The following is a 21,482-nucleotide window of genomic DNA, read 5'->3' on the forward strand; positions in this document are numbered from 1 at the left end:
GGACGCACGAGTACTTTTCTCTGTGTTCCATCCATCCACTACCCGAACCGCTTATCCTGCTCTCAGGAATGCTGCAGCCTATCCCAGCAGTCACTGGGCGGCAGGCGGGGAGACACCCTGGACAGGCCGCCAGGCCATCACAGGGTCCACATACACACACATTCACACCTAGGGACAGTGTAGTACGGCCGATCCACCTGACCTACAGGTCTCTGGACTGTGGGAGGAAACCGGAGCTCCCGGAGGAAACCCACGCAGACACGGGGAGAACATGCAAACTCCACACAGAGGACGACCCCCAAGGTTGGACTACCCTGGAGATCGAACCCAGAAGCTTCTTGCTGTGAGGCGACTGCGCTAACCACTGCGCCACCGTGGCGGATTATTCAATCCAATTAATCCCTGTTTGACCCCCCCCCCCAAAAAAGACACACACTCTACCTTTCTGAGCCAAGTAGTTCATTTGATGTCTTCTCGTGTGCTTCTCTTGCAGCTCTTGCAGGAAGCTGGAGCCGGTGTTGCTGCGACCCAGAAACGCGTCCGAACCGGACGCCTCCGTGGAGCTGTCCAAACTGTCAACGTTCCTCCTCCTGCCGCCGCTGTACGTGTCGTACAGCTCCACCAGCAAACTGTCCACTATGGAGCTGCGGGCACCTCCCATGCTGTCCCCTTGGCATGCGTACGGATGGGCGCCACGGGTGGTGCCCTCGGTGCCAACGGCGCCCCCGTGCCCGTTGGGGACCCGTGCCCGGCAGCGCGGCGGGCCACCGGCAGGTGATGATAAGGTGTCGTCGGGCGACTCGGCGGCGGAGACCGGGCCGAGGGCGCCCCGCCGCCGGAAGCCCGACAAGCCGTCCGAAAGCGACTCGGCGTCCGAGTCGAGCGGAACTCCGCCGCCGTCTTCGGAGCGCATACCACGCTCACATATGTCCATTTCCAAAAGTTGGCTCCGGCTCAGCGGCACCTGCGACGCCATTTTTCCCCCACCGGACTAAACTACCGCAAACTCCATGTGTTCTGGCTTTATTCCCCCCCTTTTTTCTTTCTTTTTAGTTTGTCATTTCACAGACCGCAGGAAAACTTCCACGCCAGCTTTAAATGACACGCACCCTCCCTCTCGGTGCGCGTGTGGAGGAGGACAGAGTTCCGGGTGCATTCCATTCCTCTCCTCCAGAGGTAGCGCAGCGTTGGGCAGCTTTTGAGTTTCCTTCCTGAAAGTTGCGGAGGACGTCCCCCCCCCTGCCCCATACGCCCCCGCCGGCCCGCAGGATAGTCCAGCCCGCTGCTGAAGTTGCGCGGAATCAGCCAAACTTCCCCCTCGCCGGCGCAACAGGTGTGGTAGATGCTCAGGCGCGTGCTGGAGGAGCACCTTGAGACGGTCCGCCGGCCAGACTGGGAGGATCCAGTCAGGGAGGATCCAGTCAGGGAGGATCCAGTCAGGGAGGATCCAGTCAGGGAGGGGTTCTCCCCCCCTCTCTCTCTCTGTGGACATTGTTTTACCCTGAGAAAGTTTAACCACCTTTACCACAGAGCCGATTCGAAGCCAATCAGAGAAATCGTGTTCTGAGTGCAGGGAACTACAAACCAAATCAACATGGATCGTCTGAATTAAAGAGTGTGTATTGCCACTATGTGGGACGACATTTACTTTCAATATTTCAGTTCATAAGTATAAAATAAGATGACAAAATGGATTCGGGACATATGTTGTTAGGCAATAGGACTAGACTGTCAGTATGGGCTCATCAAGTTTTTTGGCAGACTGTTGTGCCGGATGGGTGCTATTTGTTTCCATAAGACGAAATCTTAAGTATTTTTTGTCAGTTTTATTTGAATCGTAAAACTGCTAAAAAAATGAAAATAAGATGAAACAATTAAGACTACCAACAAGGAAAAAACAACAAATGAAACCAAACAAAAGGGAGGCGTGGAAAAATATTCTTAGTTACGTGGATCTAATTAAAACATGTCAAGGAGAATTATTATCATTATTGTGATAACGTGCTCTTTAGGAAAAGATGTAGTTTCACAGGATTCGGGTTTACCGATTTCGTTTCAGTTATCACTACTTACTCTGTGTACGTCTCAACTCATCAACTTGATAACCCTAGGGGTCAACTGCACCTCCTTAGGGTGTGGGGTGGTACTGCAGGTAAGTATACTATGAACAGGTAGTCGGTATACCACAATTGTTTTAGTTTTACTATGGGTCTAAATGTAAGACTGCATTCATCCCAACGTGACCAGCTAACCGCCCGAGGGCTTGCGGGTCAGCTGATTCGCCGACACACACACTTCCGCCGTGGCAAAGCACGTGACCAGAAAACACGGAAGTGGAGAGGCAGAAGCGTCTGTTAGAGACCGTCTGTCCGGAGAGAGAGGAAAGACGCACAACGTCCCCACCGAAGCCAGCAAGTTGGGGCTTGAGGCGAGCAGAAAGACAGCCTCAACTTTCTCCACTTTGATTGTCCACAAAAAAAAAATGGCCTCGACTCGGCCGCGTTTGGCCACCCGGTCCGCTTTCCTCCTGATCTGCGTCACTTTGTTGGGTAACCTGAGCGGCGTTGTTAACGCCAAGTCATACCGGAGACCCAACATCGTCCTGATCTTGGCGGACGACCTGGACGTCGCTCTCGGGGGCTTGGTGAGCGAATTTTGTTATTTGATTCGTGCGTTTATACCCTCTTCTGTTTTCCCTGGTCGGTGTCTCTTCAGTTAAATGCCCGACTTGCGTCATGTTTGCGTACCTGTCATGGCAAACTGGAAGACGATTGAGCCTTTTTTTGTTTGAAGACACCAGACCAGTTTCGACGATGTTTTTCGAACCGGCGAGTCCGCCCATGCACATCATCCACATATCGTGCAGCATAAGCAAGTCTCGGGTGACCCCACCTCTTTTTTTTAATACCCCCCCTTTTTGAACCCCCATGTTGGTAGTACATGCGAGAGTGGTGCTGAAGAAGTTATCGACGACATGAGTAAGAGAAAGGACACCTTGCTGTGGAGTCAGGGACGTTCCTGCTTAGCCTCCACTATGCTGTTGTATACGTCACGTGAAGATGTAGATTTTTAAAGCATGGCCACACACAAGCCCCGGTACAGCTTCACACAAATCAGCTGTACACTTTCTTTACAGAAAACAAGCTTAGTTAAGGAGCCAAGAATTAAGTCTTTATCAATGTTCAGCAGCTGCAATCCCACATTGATGTACATCAAGATCATTTGGATAGACCAATAAGTCTGTTGCCTTGCTTGAGTATATAATATTCTGGATAAAGCAGGCCAGTATGTGATTCTATTAATCAGTGACAATGTGGACTATTTGGTTACACCAGATATGTCTCTCTCATCACATTAATTCTGTTTCTTCCAGAGTCCACTGAATAAGACGAAAAAACTCATCGCTGATGCGGGGATATCATTCACAAATGCAGTAAGTAATCATCACCATTATTCTTATCCTCATTGTTATGATTATCAGTAATCACCATAACTATCATAAATGCCATCATTTCAAAAGAGTAGTGATCAATTTACACTTTGAACGAGAAAAGCATGATTTGGTTTTTCCTCTGCAACCATTTTGAGCGGTGCCTTATCTGGAAAATATTGCAGTGGATCAACCACCTTCCTCATTTTGGAGAGAAAAGTGTGCTGCTTATCAATGTAGTGCTTACTCTAAAATGCATTCACTCTAGATCTAAATATGAATCTATGCCAGTAAATCTGATGACCGTATGTTGAAACATCTGCTGGTCAGCACTTGTGTATGTTTGTCTCTGTCAGAATGCTTGTTTCCTTTTGCACAAGAGTAATTTCAAGCTCATTTTTAAGTACTCCTAAAAAAATTCTTCCCCTTTTTCTTAATCAGTTCTTTGAAAAGTGCAACCCATGTCTGGCAAGCATCCTTGCTCTCACTTCTCCCATTCTCTACCTCTCCTCCTGGTCTCACTTCTCTCCTTTAGTCACTGCTAATGGCCATTCCCAATTGAGATGCAACAATCCATTTGTGTTTTAAACCTAAGCTAATACTAATACTATGATCTCACCTCCCCTTGTCTTTTTTCCAATCTTTTTCATCTCTGCTCTTCTCTCCCCCCTCTCCCCAGTTTGTTGCCAGCCCACTGTGCTGCCCCAGTCGAGCTAGCATCCTAACAGGGAAGTATCCTCATAACCACCATGTCATTAACAACACGCTGGAGGGGAACTGCAGCAGTCAGGCCTGGCAAAAGAGCCAGGAGTCCCAGACCTTTCCTGCCTTGTTGCAGACTATGGCAGGATACCAGACCTTTTTTGCTGGGAAATATCTCAATGAGGTGAGGAAATGAGAGAGACCCAGGTAGCTGTGGAACCCCACAATTTCCATAGCTTTCTTTTGGCTTCCAATAACCAGCAGAGCTCTTTCTCTGCTGCGAAACACACAGATGATGTAGCCTTATAGAACTTTGACCAGCCATTTGTATTGCATGTGTATGACTGAAAATTGGAAGTCTTGCAGCACGCTCTAAAACTTCCCAATGGCTTGACAAAGTTGGCAGTAAGTGGTAATTTTAAGGAAAGTATTCTGATGCATTTGCTTCAGGTGGTTGAATGTGTTAAATCTAAAGAAGCCCTTTACTCAGCATGTCTTATCAGTCAACAGTTCTTCATAGAACGCCACCTTGATTTTTATGAATCATTTCACACCAAGTCACGAGATCTGTCAAGACAAGTCATAAGATGTTCTTTACCCATCTCGCAAAATGTCTTCCGCTCAGAGTAGCATGCATCCTTGTGACGAACACATGGTTTTTAACTCATGGGGGAGATGGGGAACTAATCTTGTGTACTGTCCCAGAACTTGGGAAAGACTAGTTCTGTCTGTAGGAAACTGTGTGTATTTTTGTTTATGCTGTGTTTTTGTGCATGCTGTGTTTATTTTAACTCTGTGTGTGTGTGTGTGTGTGTGTGTGTGTGTGTGTGTGTTCACTTTTCAGTATGGGAACTCGAAGGCTGGGGGAATAGAGCATGTCCCTGTGGGCTGGGACTACTGGGTTGGACTGGTAAGACCGTCAACACACACCTTTAACCTCATAATCATAAACTTAAACACTGTTCGATGTCATGGGTTGGTTTCATGAAGATGAATCTAGCCCAGTCAGCTGGTACTGTCTTGGGAACATCTAAAAAAAAAAAAAATCTCTTGTCAGTTGAGATTTTTGACAATTGACAAATTTTTGTCAACACAGAAGAGTATATGTGTACATATTGTATGTGTTAAGAATATATATATATATATATATATATATATATATATATATATATATATATATAATTTCATAATACACACAATATGTGCAAATCCTGAATTTTGCACATTCAGGATTTGCACGATTTATACTGTAACTAATGGTGAGGTCGGTGTAGTGCGGTTAGTCCGTCATGCCTCTGACTGTAAACATGGTTTGTAGTAAATCAGCATTGCCACCATAAGGAATCGTCCAAATATGGAACTGGAAAAATCTAAAATGAAATTTAGAGTGACTGCATGATTTATTTTTTATTTTTTTTATAAACCTAGGTTGATGTGTAGAGGTCTTGTTAAGTCTACTATGAACTCATTTGCAAACTACTTGTCTCTTTTGAGTCATTTACAAGCGCAGACTTATGTCATAGCCGGTCTCATGATCTGGTTTTATTGCACCCTAAAAGGAGGTTGTTGGTGGTCATGTTAAGGTTTCTGGCCCCATATCTGTGAAGCTTCACAGAATTATGTAATGGAGGTGGTGTTTTGCCTCCAGCAGTCCGAACCATCTCTGTTGTGTTACTCTGCATCCCTCTCGGCAATGATGAGGCCAGTGACCTGGCCTATTAAAGAGTAACCAGGAGGAAAGTCGAAAAATAATCGGAGTGTTTATCTTGGATTAATGATTTGACATCCCTGCAGATAATATTTGGTTTAAATTGCAATATGTGTGTTTGTTTTCTGCAAGTTACATTTAGTGTTAAACACATCTTGGGGACTATTGGAGAACATCAAAACTAAGACTCATTGAAGTGCAGATGTAGTGGTATGGTTCTGTGTATGCCCGTACAAATGCCAAAAATAAACCTTTGCTGTGTAGATAAACACCTCCTACCTGTTCTGCTTGTGGTATATAAGCCTTCGACTTTTTCCAAGTGTGGTTCTTGGTTTTATAAACAGGGTGACCAGACGTCCCAAAAAAATTGGGACAATCCTTAATTACGAGCAGTCATCCCGAATCCCAAATCCTGTCCTGTTTGTCCCGATAATTAGACTAAACCCAAGTTTTGATTATAGCCTAATAAAACATTAAATATTGATCATTGTGAAACATTATTTTGGTGTTGCCTACAGATGGGCACTGTTATGTCCATAGCCTACATGAATTATGGCTTTTGTAGTTTGTTTTTTTTAGCTGGGTACAGTAGTGCCGTGAATTGATAAATTTAACTACACATAGTGGTGACACATGGCAAGTTGTAGCTGCAGACAGCGACACACAGTCGCCGCAGCGTTTCCATCTCTTCCTGTCCTCTGCATCTTCCTGTTGCACCAACCACCATTTACAAAAATAAATACAATGAAATGATGTAACAGATAATGATTTACACACTGTTGGATACAACACAGTCAGTGTTTTTATTTTCCTAATGACAGTTGACTTCATATTCATGAACAAAATAATAAATGTTAGTGTTGAGTTTTGACTTTAATGTGTTTTACCGTTACTCTTCGTTGACATTCAATGCAATGTAATGGAGGTCACGCTCACCATGGCCACGTGACCACGCCCACCCTAAACTCCCCTGTCCCGAGTTTCACCCATTCTCATCTGGTCACCCGATTTATAAACAAGACGGTAAAATTGCCGTTTTTATTTTTTTTAATATTTTAGATATTTCAAAGTATGCTGTTTATGAATTATGAAAGGACAATTATGTAGGGTTTTTATGGTCCGTAGTTCAGTTAGAGATATGCAAAACCTGTGTGAACTCAGCCAGGGAGCTCTGGTACGGTTTTCTTGATGCAGTCCATAATGCTTTTTCATGGTTTGAGGGGTTGGTGAACTAGAAATAGAAAGGTCACAGTAACAAAGGAGAAATACCTTTCACAAAATGAGCAGAAACAGTGGAACGGGGGGCATCCAGGTAGCGTAGCGGTCCAACACGGGCATCATTGGTTCAAATCCCCGTGTTACCTCCGGCTTGGTCGGGCGTCCCTACAGACACAATTGGCCGTGTCTGCGGGTGGGAAGCCAGATGTGGAGATGTGTCCTGGTCGCTGCACTTAGCACCTCATCTGATCAGTCGAGGCACCTGTTCGGGGGGGAAGGGGGAACTGGGGGGAATATTGCGGCCCTCCCCTGCGCTACGTCCCCCTGGTGAAACTCCTCACTGTCAGGTGAAAAGAAGTGGCTGGCTACTCCACATGTATCAGAGGAGGCATGTGGTAGTCTGCAGCCCTCCCCGGATCAGCAGAGGGGGTGGAGCAGCGTCCAGGACGGCTCGGAAGAGTGAGTTAATTGGCCAAGTACAATTTACGAGGAAAAAGGGGGGGGGGACCACTGGAACATCAACAAGCACCTTGTAAAAATAATAAAATAATAGATGTGCTCTGCTGACTCATTCTGTGTGTGTGTGTGTGTGTGTGTGTGTGTGTGTGTGTGTGTGTGTGTGTGTATGTGTATGTGTGCGGGCGCGCGCGCGCGTGCCTGTCTTTTTCCAGGAAAAGAATTCTAAATATTACAATTACACCCTGTCGGTGAATGGAAAAGCTCAGAAACATGGAGCAAATTACAGCAAAGACTATCTCACAGACGTACTGGTGAGACATCCCACGTGTCATCACAGAGCCAGCTGCGTTGATTAGTTACATGCTTGACTGTTTGACTTTGGATGACTAGATTTAGGAACATTATCCTCTCATTGTTTCTTCTGTTATTGCTGAGTGTTACTGCTGAAACTTTCTCCTTGTCCCTCTCCCTCGCCGCCTGTCAGGCCAACATGTCTTTAGACTTCCTACATTACAAGTCCAACTACCGACCATTCTTCATGATGGTGTCAACCCCCGCCCCCCACTCCCCCTGGACCGCAGCCCCCCAGTACCAGGACAGGTTCAATAACATGCGGGCACCCCGTGACCCCAACTTCAACATCCATGGAAAGGTAGATTATTTTTTTTTTGCCCTAGGTTCGCCACAGCAGACAGTGTTGACACCATGGTAGTGGCAAATTCTTTACCGAAGCACAAATATCGTGCGTCGCCTGCTGAAACTTTACATTTCTTCTGAGCAACAGTTTGGAAAATGTCCAGCAACCATAAATGAAACTTTTATAGTTGTTTTTTTTTTACATCTGAAAAAAACTGATTTTTTTCTTCTAACCAACCAGCTGGGCCTGTTCATCCTTCTATTTGTAATCTACCGTTTTCTCCGCTGATTTCTCTCCATCCAGGATAAACACTGGTTGATTCGACAGGCGAAAACTCCCATGAGCAACTCCTCCATCCAGTTCCTGGACGACGCCTTCAGGAAACGGTCGGTCTCTTCTCCTTCCCTTCCATTGTTCCCTGTGTGGTGTTGTCTTATTTTACTGCCCTACCCCTCATTCTTTTAGCATCGGTGTCTCTGTTTGCCTGATTCCTCTCTCTGGTGGTCTGTTTGTGACACTGCAGCGCATTGCATCAGTTAATCTGAACTTCTCTTACTTCTGTCCCCCGGTGAGGGCATCTTGACTTCAAGATCAATGCACAATTCAGATGTTCTCATTGCTGAATTTTGCATTCTGCAGCTGGCGCACTCTGCTTTCAGTAGACGACCTGGTGGAGAGTGTAGTGAAGACGTTAGAGGTCAGAGGTGAACTGGACAACACGTATGTTTTCTTCACCTCGGATAATGGATACCATACAGGTATGTGCAGCATGCACACACACATGGGTGAATTGGACAATACATGTACAATACAGTATCATGTTGTTTATTTTTCCTCAAAAAGGACCTATACTATAATACGGGCAAAAAATATACACACCACACCTACAATTTGGTAAATGTGGACTTTTGGAAACACCTGCAGCTCAGACACGGCCTCTTTTCAGGGACTAGATCTGAACCCAATCTGACAACAGGATCCAAAATCTGATAAAACATGTCTGTCATATAAAAAATAGTGTCATAAAAAGTTTTGTTTTTAATTGTCTCCCATCCCCCCCCCCCCCCATACACACACCGTCCTCCCTGGTCTGTCTCAGGCCAGTTCTCGCTTCCTCTGGACAAGAGACAGCTTTATGAATTTGACATCAGAGTTCCGCTAATGGTCAGAGGACCTAACATCAAGCCCAATCAGACCAGCCAGGTACACACACACACACACACACACACACACATCCTAACCTTTGTCTGTATTTTTTGGGGAAATTTCGGCACTAATAATTTGCATATCCGGTAAATCTAGTCTTTTAAAACCCTTAACTGCTACAGTGCAATTCATTTTGTCAAAGAAAAATTGCGTTTCACTTTGACAGAAAGTTTGAAAAAAAAATTTTAGGGTCTAGAATTTGCCTTTGTATAGGGAAATGAGTGCGTAAAAAGTACTGATATAGTAAATTAAAATAAGTTTGTGTATAGTTGTATAGCTATTGTAAAGTAATTTATGGTTATCGCAAAATCCCACGGCACACCCAGACTTTCTTCCCAGCACACCATTTGGGAACCTCTGGTGTACGTGATAAAGATGCCGCTGCTGTGATTAATACATGGAAGTAAGGTTGAAAGTCAGCAAAATGTCCTTTAAGCTCCAACTTTGCACACAATCGCAAAACCTATTTTTTCTCTCATGCCAGTGAAATTTGGGTTTGTTGTCCGATCCTCAATTCCTGACTCGCACAATATCAGTGTGTCGGGCAAAACAAGGCCCTCTGCTTGCTGAGTGGTGGAAATTGATTGGTTATGTTTTTGTGTTGGTTTGAATTTCATTAGTCACCTGCATTTGCAAGTAAATAATGAAATCATTTTACTTTTTACTTTTATTTTTTTATTATTTTATAAATGTGTTTCATCATGTCATCAGATGCTGGTGGCCAATGTGGACTTGGGTCCCACCATCCTGGATATAGCTGGCTATGACTTCAACAAGACCCAGATGGACGGCATGTCATTCCTGGGTGTTATGGTGAGGTTGCTAATTCTATTTTCTTTCAATAGTGAATCTGAAATGACAACAAAACAAAAATAGAAATCTGACTCAGATATTCCAACAGCACTTAAGCAATTTAGGAGATTTTAGGACTCTTAACGTTGCTCCAAGTCTTAATCTTGCTTGTCACGTTTTTTGTGTGTACTCTCATGGGTATTGTGTGTGCACATGTCTTTACACCAGGAGGGGAAGGTGAACAGCAGCAGCTGGAGAACAGACATCTTGGTGGAATATGAAGGAGAGGGACGCAATGTGTCCGACCCCTCCTGTCCGCTGCTGGGACCCGGAGTTACGGTACGCCAGGAGGAGGAGGGGTGGCTTGATAAAGGGGTTAAAGGAGAGGAGTATGAAGGAGAAGGGAGTGAGATATCAAACTACATATATGTCCTCTGGTGGAGCTTGGAGCACTAATAATAATGATGCATTTTATTTATGGGCGCCTTTCAGCGCACTCAAGGACACCTTACAAAACACTGATAAAAACAAGCAGCACAGTATCTGACGACATAAAATCAAACAAAGCAGGGGCGTACAATAATAAGTTAGTACAACAGATAGGTATAAAATCATCATCTGCAAAACTCAATGTAGGTGTAACCTTAAAGTCGGAATCAGACTGAATATGCCAGTTTGAAAAGGTGAATTTTGAGATGAGGTTTGAAGGTGGAAAGAGAGTCAGTATTGTGAATGTCTTGTGGGAGAGAGTTCCAGAGGCGGGGGGCAGAATGACTGAGGGCTGTAGACCCCATGGTAGTCAAGCAGGCAGATGGTGTAGTGAGTTGGATGGCAGAAGAACGTCTGAGAGTACAGGAGGTGCGTGTGGATATGACGGAGTTCAGAAAGATACGAAGGAGCTAGGTTATTAAGGGCCTTAAAGGTGAGAAACAGAATCTTGAAGTTGATACAGTATTTAACAGGGAGCCAGTGAAGTTGCTGAAGAACCGGAGTGATTTGATCTATGGAAGAAGTTCTGTTAATGGTAAAGGCAGCTGAATTCTGGACCAACTGAAGTTTACGAAGACATTTGAGAGGAAGACCAAAGAGGATAGAATTGCAGTAGTCAATATGGGATGTAATCAGAATCATGTTTATTGGCCATGTAGCTTTGCACATACATGGAATTTGACTCTGGGTTCATGGCTGTCAGTACTTAACATAGAATAACAACACAACAATCTTCCAAGTATATACGCAAGGATTGACTTATACAGGCGGCGAAATAAGAGGTGATAAGGTGTAGTAGTGCAGAGAATATATCAGAGACGCTGAAATAGATGTTAGCAGGGTACTTGCATACATGCCTGAGGTAGATGGATATGACAGAGTAACAAGTATACGTACAATGTACAGTACAGTATATACAAAATGGTTGGATTTATTTGACAGTGTTAAGCGTTCATTTGAATGACAGCCTGTGGAAAGATACTGTTTTTATATCTGGTTGTTTTGGGGTACAGTGCTCTGTAGTGCCTACCAGTGGGGAGGAGTTGGAACAGGTTTTGACCAGGGTGTGATGGGTCTGCAGTGATGTTGCCTACCCGTTTCCTGAGTCTGGAGGTGTGCAAGTCCTGAATGGAGGGCAGGTTGGCACCAATGAATTTCTCTGCAGACCTAACTGTCCATTGTAGTCTGTCCCTGTCCTGTTTGGTGGCCGATCCAAACCAAACAGTGATGGAAATGCAGAGGACAAACTGGATTATTGTAGCGTTGAACCGAATCAACAGTTCTTGAAGCAGGTTGAATTTCTTGAGCTGGCGGAGAAAGTACATCCTCTGCTGATATAAATTATATTGATGTAGATATTATGTAGAAAATGATGATTTTTGCTGACTGTGTCTATGTTGGATGCCTACCTTAGGTCCTGGGAGATTGTGTAGCCCAGAAATCTGTAGGTTTTCACCATACTGTTGAGTATGCTAAGGGGGGCAGTGTTGGGGGACTCTTCCTGAAGTCCACTGTCGTCTCCACTGTTTTGAACATGTTCAGCTCCAGTTTGTTATGGCTGCACCAGAGGGCCGGCTAATCAACCTTCCATCTATATGCAGACTCGTTACCATCCCGGATAAGGCTAATGATGTTTGTGTCATCCACAAACTTCAGGAGTTTAACAGACGGGTCACCTGAGGTGCAGTCATTTGTGTAGAGGGGAGAGCACACATCCCTGGGGGGTACCAGTGCTGATTGTCCGGGTGCTGGATAGGATTTTCCCCAACCTCACTGGCTGCCTCCTGTCTTTCAGGAAGTTTTTAATCCACTGGCAGATGGGGGCTGGTACAGTGAGCTGGGTGAGTTTGGAGTAGAAGATATCTGGGACGATGATGTTGAAGACTAAGCTGAAGTCCACAAACAAGTCCCTTGCATAAGTCCTGGGGAATGGAGGAGTTGGTTGCGCCTTCCCCAAAATAAACTCTTACTGTGATGCTAAACCCCAAAAACATATACTTCAAAAACCACATCCAAGGATGTAGGGTAGCACTCACCAATTTGAAAAAGAATAGGGACAGTGCCTCATTTTCACCAATTTATTTTTGGCCAGCAAAACATGCTAACGTTTCGGCCTACTGCTACAGGATGCTCTGATGAAGACCTGTAGCAGTTTGCTGGCCAAAATAAATTGGTGAAAATGAGGCACTGTCCCTATTCTTTTTCAAATTGGTGAGTGCTACCCTACATCCTTGGATGTGGTTTTTGAAGTATATGTCCTGGGGAGTCGAGGTGTTGGAATATGTAGTGCAATCCGATGTTGACTGTATCCTCCACTGACTGTTTGCTCAGTAGGCAAACTGCAGGGGATCGAGCAGGGGGCCTGTGAATTCCTTCAGGTGGGCCAACACCACTCTCTCGAAGGATTTCATGACCACAGATGTTAGGGCAATGGGCTTGTAGTCATCCAATCCTGTGATACATGTTTTCTTGGGGACCGGGATGATAGAGGAGCTCTTGAAGCAAGAGGGGACTTCACACAGCTCCAGTGATCTCTTGAAGATCATTGTGAAAATGGGAGCCAACTGGTCAGCAGACTTTAAGACAGGAGGGTGACATGCCATCTGGGCCCGGTGCCTCCCTGGCCTTCTGTGTTTGAAGAGCTGACGCACATCCTCAACACAGTTCCTGGGTGGGGGTTTGGTGGGGAGGGGAGAGCGGCTGGCAGGGAGTGCAGTTGATTGTGCGTTGTGGCCGGCGAGGGGGAGGGGTGTGAAAGTTTGCTTTTCAAACCTGCAGTAAAACCCATTTAGGTCATCAGCAGGTTGATGGTTCCCTGCAGTGTGGGGGGATGGTCTCCTGTAATTGGTAATGTCTTTCGAACCACTCCATGGGTCACTGGCAGGAAACCTGTTTTTCAACTTTTCAGAGTAACACCTTTTTGCCACTCTGATCTCCTTTGTGAGTGTATTTCTGGATTTATGGTACCAGATCATATCTCCACCCCTGTAGGCTTCCTCTTTGGCCTGACAAAGCTGCCTGAGTTTTGCTGTGAACCAGGACTTTGTTGTTGAAGGTACAGAAGGTTTCGGTGGGCACACATGTCGTCACAGAATCTGATGTAAGATGTCACAGTGTCAGTAAATTCCTCCAGGTCTGTAGATGGAGCCTCAAAAACCCTCCAGTCAGTGCAGTCGAGGCAGGCCTGGAGCTCCGGTTTTGACTCATTGGCCCATTTCCTCAGTTTTAACCACAGACTTTGCAGATTTTAGTTTCTGCCTGTGGGTTGAGATAGGATGACTCAGACAGTGATCAGAGAGGTCCAGGGCTGCACGGGGGACAGAGCGTTAGGTGTCCTTTAATATTGTGTAGCAATGATCCACAATGTTTTTGTCTCTGGTGGGACAGTTAACATGCTGTCTGTATTTTGGCAGTTCGTGGCTAAGGTTTGCTCTGTTAAAATCCCCAAGGATAAGGAGTAGGGAGTGTGGATATTTGCGCCCAATGTTTGTAATTTGATCAGCCAGGTGTTTTAACACAGGCCGGGGGTGGATATAGACACCGACCAGAATAAATGAAGAAAATTCCCACGGTGAATAGAATGGTTTACAGTCAGTGAAAAAGGTCTCTGAGGGCTGCATGATTTCTTCAACACTTGGACATCCATACGCCAACCTTTGTTTATGTAGAAGCATATGCCACCACCCTGTCCCCCCCCCCCCAATAACGCTGTTTGGCAGTCTGCCCAGAGGAGTTGGAACTGCGGCAGATGAAGTGTACTGTCCGTGATATGCTCACTAAGCCAGGTTTCAGTGAGACACGGGGGCAGATCTGGAAAAGTCCGAGTTAATCAGGGTGTGAATGAGTGGTGGTGCTGTTAGGCGTAAGCAATTGGTGAAGATGATTAATATTGCGTAGGTGGAAGTATGCAGACCAAGTAACATGTTTGATGTGTGCTTCAAAAGGTAATGTGCTGTCCAAGATGATGCCCAGAGTCTTAAATTAATGGGAAGGAGGAAATGTGCGTGTGTGGTGTGTTGTACTTATGTCTTTGTGAAGACCAATTTGAGTTTTTAACCATTACAGGGAGGACGTTTTGTCCGGTTTGCTCTTCTTTAGGGGTCTGTTTATATTATACTGGGCGACATGGTGGCCCGGTGGTTCTGGGCCACCATTCTGTTTTGTTGTTATTTTATTGCTATTGTTGCTGCAGTGTTGAGGAGCTGAAACTCAAAGAAGTTTGCTCTCATATACTTTTATAATGAGACGTAACAAATAAAGATTATTGAATCTTGTTTAGCACTGTTGCCTCGCAGTAAGAAGGTCCTGGGTTTGAAACCCAGGCCATCCCAGTTTCTTTCAGTGTGGAGTTTGCATGTTCTCCCCATGTCTGCATGGGTTTCCTCCGGGTGCTCCAGTTTCCTCCCACCATCAAAAAGACATGCATGTTATTAGGGTTAATACTCCTGTCTGTGCCCCTGAGCAAGGCAGTGGAAAAAAGAACTGGAGTTGGTCCCTAGGCAGTGCAGCTGCCCACTGCTCCTATACAATAGGATGGGTTAAATACAGAAAACAAATTTTATTGTAACCTACAATGAGAAAATAAAGTGGCTTTCTTCTTCTTTCTTTCTTTCTATTTTAGGGTTAGGATTTGGGGTTAGGATTAGGTTAGGTTAGAGCTGGGCATGTAGTTCTGATGGTTAAGTTTAGGATTAAGGGCTAGGGAATGAATGTAGGTAATGAGGGTTCCTCACAAAGATAGAAGTGTGTAAATATTTGCAGTAGACTGCGGGAGCTTGCCGTTGTGTTGTGCAGTTCCAGAGCTAAGCTTGAGTATACGTCTAGATTTACCAAGTTAGACTTATCTAAATCCTAATCACTTTTCTGTCCTTCTCTCCCATCTAGGAGTGTTTCCCAGACTGTGTGTGTGAGGACTCTTTCAACAACACCTATGCTTGTGTGCGCACCGTCGGCCCCTCTGCAAACCTCCAGTACTGCGAGTTTGACGACAATGAGGTTTGAGGCAGTGTTGCCTTGTTTATTCATCTCCTCACATGTCTACAGTTCCCTGCCAGCTGACGAACACGTGTTAACACTGGGTCCTCACTAGCTTACTAATCAGGGGTGTGTCTGCCTACGTCTTTCTCTTTCTCCAGGTGTTTGTGGAAGTGTATAATGTGACGGCAGACCCCTACCAGCTGACCAACATCGCCAAGACCATCGACCAAGAAGTGTTGGAGAAGATGAACCACAGGCTGATGATGCTGCAGTCCTGCTCTGGACAGACTTGCAGGACCCGTGGCGTCTATGACACAAGGTCTGTTTACACCTGGACTCTTGACTGCCCTTTCAATTCAGTGTTTAACCCTTGCCACAACAAAGAGTTAATTCTTAGATTCTCACATGCACACTTAAAAAACTGTGATATAAAGCAAAAAAAAAAACTTATTAAACAAGCAGAAATATGAGCTTTAACAGACCAGCTTACACTGAGTAATCATGTGACATTTATCTCAAGAACACATGAGGGATCAACCTAAATAGCAGACCACAATACAACACAATGCAACTGTTCAGTCCTTTTAAAAGTGAACCCGATTATGTTGGCCTAGGTCTGTACACATTATGAACACTAAACAGCAACATGGTACAACGAATCTAAACCCATTCATCGCTACATGTAGAAATCAGCAGTTTGGAGTCATCTCAGTAGAGGATCCAGTGCATCATCTCATTCATACTGAGACATTAAAGCAGACTGTTTTTGTCTTGTCGGGGCTCTAAGTAAGCCCTCAGCTGATTAGAAATTGTCTTCTTTGTCATCTACTCACACACACACACACACACACACACACACACACACACACACACACACACACACCTCCTGTCCACTCACTGCGTTCATTAATTCTTAAAATGTAACTAAACACCATAAAGTTTTAGTGTGTAAGCTGAGATCTACAGGTTAAAAAACATGGAAAAGTGAAGAACATGGCAGGCTGGTTTCAGTACTCTGGTGTTGGCATAGCAGGATAAACAAAGCTGCAGATAATAACACTAATAATGGCTCTGTTTGATTTATCAGCATTGACAGACAGATGGAGCCAGCACTAACAATTGTCAATAGTACTGTCAATGGTGGTTCATCCAACAGATCCGTTATTATTAACTACAGCTGTGTTTATCCTGCTATGCTAACATCATTGTGTACCAACACCAGCCTGCCATGTTTTTAACCTGTAGATGTCAGCTAACTCACTAAAATAGTCTAATTAAGTTACTCTTTAACACTAATCTGTTCTTTTTGTCTTCTTTTTTAAGGTACAAGTTTGATCCGCAGCAGATGTTCACCAACCACGGCTCGCGTCTCAGCAGACTCCGACAGGTTCTAAAGTAAAAGCCAGATCGACTTGATGGCCATTAGGATACATAAAGTGGAGGAGATGGAGGAAGAAGGGCAATACATTTTTTTTCCCCCCAGCCTTTCTTACTGTTGCCTTGTATCTAGGTCTCCCTCTTACCAGTCTCATTGAGGGTTTTTATGGAGTGTGGATAAAGAGAGCCATGTACTGTCAGGGGTCGACTTGTTATTCAACACGGGAGGCCTTTCTAGGGCGCAGTACCTGCCCTTTACCTTCTAATGTGGTTAGAAGTTAAGAATGGAAGTTAATTGGGGTATTTCAAGAAGTCAAGACAACTCAGGATGGCTTATCCCAAGGAGGCCAAAGGACCAAATCCTAATTTCTTATCAGATATTAACCAGTGCTGTCCAAATAAAGATCGGTTTGCAGCAGGGATTAGATTTGTGTCCTGGACAGCGGTGTATTGAAATGGCAAACATGTTCGGTCGACTGGGTCAGCCATATTTTGTAGAACGAAAATTTCATGAGGAAGTAAATTAAGAAATGGTTTTGAGATGAATTGGTTGTTGTTTTTCAGTGTGAAATCATTTACTAGAGGATGCAAAATTGTTGAAGGTACCACTATTTTATTTGTCATGTTCTCTGTTATCCAGCTTACTTGCTGATCTTGCATCTTGAAATACCCCCCCCCCCCACCAGAATTCCTATTTGCCTTTCAGGTTTTCTTGTGAGATTTGGCCGGTTGTCCACGATCAGAGTGCCTACAGTATTCCTTGAACAGGTGTTCTAGTTTTGTGTGAGACCTAGGTCACTTCAAATATTTACTCTCACTTTTTGTAATGATTGTTAATGTGGTTCAGCTTGCCAGGCAAAACACAACTTCCTGTACCGCATTCAAAAGTGTGAATTCCTCCCCCAGGAGAGGTCCTTCACAAACTGTGTGCTATCCATAACCAATATTCTTGCATACATAAAACACATTACTTTGATAAGTTTGTACTTAGGTCTTTGGGATGTTTTGCGAGACTGTGTTTCTGATTAGGCTAGTAATATCCGATTATATAAAACGGGCTCAAATTAACGAAGACTTGCAAAATCTAAAAGAGAAATCACTTGGATCTATTTTTTTAGATATTCCTAGAAATGGCTCACATCTTCCCTGGTGTTTGAATTTGCTATTTTAAAGTGATTTTATAATTGGTCTAATGTATGGGGACAATTTACGCGACCCGCACACACTCGGATGTGTTTTGAGGGACACTGGATCGTGACATTCCAATAGATCATATCATCTCACTGATCATTTCTCAACTTTGACCTTTTTTTCCCTGAATGATTTCAACCAATGGACACGTCATCACAGGAACCAAATCCTAACCCGTTGTTCGTCTTTCTGTGACGACTTGGTCCGGAGGATGGCTCTGTCCAGTGTTTAGTTCTTTACAGATTGAGGGATTTTATATTTTGCCAAAAAAAGAACTGATTTCCCATTTGCTCTGCTAATTGTTCATGTTAATTGAAATTAACAGATGATTGTGTTTTCACGGTTTATAGTTTTGAGTGCGAGTAGTTTAAGGTGAGGAAATATACTGTAACGTGCTTGGGTAAGAAGACACGCTGGCCGCTGGTTGGCGGGTCTGACCCTTTAGTCTAGTGGTTAGCGATGTCTCCTGCGGTGCGGGCGATACGGGTTCGCTTCCCAGCCGCGGCAGTTCCTGTGGTTGCGTTGTCCCCCGACTTCGCTACAATACGAAACACCATTTCTTACTAAAAGAAAATCCCCCCGTTTTGAAAGCAAACGGGATTCCTAGCCGTGCACTTCCTCCGTAGAACGGAAGACGTCAAGATGACGTCACATGCCGAGTTGGATAGGTCCGTCACCTGAGGTGCTTATATAAGGACGAGGAGGGAAAGAGGAGCTTGGGTTTACTGAGACGTAGAAAAAGGGATTTTTTCTTTTCTTTTTGGAGTCCTTAACAGCTGACTAGTCTTACACGTACCCAGAAAATAGCCCATCTTGAAACGTTGAACAGCGTCACCGAGAACTCGGGTCTTTCAGCCAAAGACTGTAAGAAAGCTGGTTGGGGAAACTTGCCGCTAAGCTTTCGTTCATTAGCTGATGTAAACTACTAATAAGACACGTTAGTCCCTAGCTAACGGGTCTGACCCTTTAGCCGAGCGGTTAGTGATGTCGCTTTGTGGTGCAATACACCTCGTATCTAATCCCGCACCGGGCAAGAAAATAAACCGGTTACATTGGTGGCAGCGGTGGGATCCGGAAGTGTGCAGATCCTCAGAAGTATCTTCGGAGCGCGGGAATAACAAAGGGCGAGGGCGCGCTTCCGGGGAGGGTGACGACTGTAAACTACTAATAATACACGTTAGTCCCTGGCCAATGGGCCTGACCCTTTAGCCGAGCGGTTAGTGATGTCCCCTTGTGGTGCAGTACACTTCATCTCGAATCCCGCACCGGGCAAGAAAATAACCGGTTACACTGATATTCAGACGGTGATGTCCGCTTTTGTCCACATACACCCTCTCACCTTGATTTCACAGGACTCGTTATATGTTTTTATATCCGTTTCCACGACGAACACTTAGTTTCTACGCACAAGGGCATACAAGTATTTACAAAACTAGCAAGCAGCCACACAGTTTACTGGTTCATTACAAGCAAGATGGCGTCGACTTGACCTGTTGCACTGCCCCCCCCCCCCCTATTTGTTATTATCCAGTGTCGGGGAGAAAATGGTACACCTGTACCAGAAGTCCACTTCCTGGATTTAGGTCCCATATATCACACGGTTCTGAAAATAGACGAGTCTCTCCTGGACGCGTCCGTGCGGATCCCATACCGATGTTAGAATCTTCAGGACCGTTTCTCCTCCGGAACCGTCGGCCACACTTTGTCAGACGTCTTGTCGGTTCACTGATGCACTTTCCAGTTATGTCCAAACTGTGTTTTTCGGACTAGTTCCATTTATTTTTCAAAGAGTAGTCTATTTTTTCTGGCTTGTTTTTTTTGTGTGTTTTGTGTGTGTGTGTGTGTGTGTGTGTGTGTGTGTGTGTGTGTGTGTGTGTGTAAATGTCCAAATAAAGATATTCTTCAATCACAGACTTTCCCGAATAATTCACAATGACTTGCAGAAGTTCTGTCTTTGTTGTTGTTTATCTCTTTATTGCTTGTTTTTTTATGTCTAAAAACAAAATCTAGGGGCGTCCGGGTAGCGTAGCGGTCTATTCCGTTGCCTACCAACACGGGGATCGCCGGTTCGAATCCCTGTGTTACCTCCGGCTTGGTCGGGCGTCCCTAGACACAATTGGTCGTGTCTGCGGGTGGGAAACCGGATGTGGGTATGTGTCCTGGTCGCTGCACTAGCGCCTCCTCTGGTCGGTCGGGGGGGGGTGAATAACGTGATCCTCCCACGTGCTACGTCCCCCTGGTGAAACCCCTCACTGTCAGGTGAAAAGAAGCGGCTGGCGACTCCACGTGTATAGGAGGAGGCGTGGGGAACTGAAGTACCAGTGAACTAACTAGCTGCAGACGAGGTGACATCTTTATACAACGGGCCTCATCTCGTGCTGCTCTCTGGTGTCATTTTGATTTGATTTTTTGATTTGATTTGGAGATACTTTATTAATCCCGTTGGGAAATTACTCTGCATGTAACCCATCCTAGCTGTGTAGCTAAGAGCAGTTGGCAGCTGCAGCACCCGGGGACCAACTCCAGTTCTTTCCCCATTGCCTTGCTCAGGGGCACTGGCAGGAGTATTAATCCTAACGCGCATGTCTTTTTGATGGCGGGAGGAAACCGGAGCACACGGGGAGAACATGCCAACTCCACACAGAGGACGACCTGGGACGACCCCCAAGGCTGGACAACAAATAAAACTGACTTGACCTTCTTGCTGTGAGGCGACAGAGCTAACCACTGCGCCACCATGCCGCCCGGCGTTGCATTGAAATCAAGATGAAAACACAGCACCCAACAAGTCTGCATTTACCAACATTTTTATTAGTGATCACAAACCAACACTGGTGTCAGTGAACTGTGAAAACGCTTGTCTGTCAGTGACGCTGCAGTGTACCTGGCTTATTGGATTAAAACTTTGCTCACAACCAACATGGATGTGCAAATTGGCAAAGGTCTATTTCGACAACAAAAACGGAAGAATCGGCATTAAGTAGCATTTTCTTCCTCCTTATCTGAGTTCCTAAAGGTCTGCAGACTCTACCTTCACACAGGACACATGCAGGACCCACATCACTTAGTTGGGTAAACACGGTTTAGTAAAATGGCGCCACTTTCCGACTTCAAATTAAACCTGAAAGAGATTTAAGACAACTCGTCTGAAGCCACACGACTCGTGTAACGGGTGGAAGTAACAAGAAGGATAAACACTGATGAAAGAGAGCTCTAATAAAAAGGCGGATTGAACAAATTGCTATCATATCAAATGTTGCATGAAACGGAACAAAACTTAATGTGACATCAAATAA

At 45.0% G+C, this 21,482-nt stretch overlaps 2 protein-coding genes across 2 annotated transcripts in view; one reads left to right on the top strand and one right to left on the bottom strand.

Annotated features, from left to right (window-relative positions):
• tbc1d30 (TBC1 domain family, member 30) overlaps positions 1 to 1,146 on the bottom strand; it is a 31,481-nt gene extending 30,335 nt beyond the window's left edge. The window contains exon 1 of the mRNA XM_056276717.1: positions 442 to 1,146. Within this exon, the coding sequence (XP_056132692.1) occupies positions 442 to 976 (535 nt within the window). The 5' untranslated portion in view covers positions 977 to 1,146. The remainder of the gene's footprint in view (positions 1 to 441) is intronic.
• Positions 1,147 to 2,341: 1,195 nt separating this feature from the next.
• Positions 2,342 to 20,071, top strand: gnsa (glucosamine (N-acetyl)-6-sulfatase a). The gene is made up of 14 exons (XM_056275957.1): positions 2,342 to 2,644; positions 3,374 to 3,433; positions 4,110 to 4,316; positions 4,977 to 5,042; positions 7,730 to 7,828; positions 8,002 to 8,169; positions 8,458 to 8,540; positions 8,794 to 8,912; positions 9,254 to 9,357; positions 10,072 to 10,173; positions 10,381 to 10,491; positions 15,526 to 15,636; positions 15,777 to 15,937; positions 16,942 to 20,071. The coding sequence occupies exons 1-14, from the start codon at positions 2,483 to 2,485 to the stop codon at positions 17,015 to 17,017; spliced, it is 1,629 nt and encodes a 542-aa protein (XP_056131932.1). The 5' UTR covers positions 2,342 to 2,482; the 3' UTR covers positions 17,018 to 20,071.
• Positions 20,072 to 21,482: the final 1,411 nt, after the last annotated feature.

This window comes from Lampris incognitus, chromosome 3, assembly GCF_029633865.1.
Source record: "Lampris incognitus isolate fLamInc1 chromosome 3, fLamInc1.hap2, whole genome shotgun sequence".
Classification (NCBI taxonomy): domain Eukaryota; kingdom Metazoa; phylum Chordata; class Actinopteri; order Lampriformes; family Lampridae; genus Lampris; species Lampris incognitus.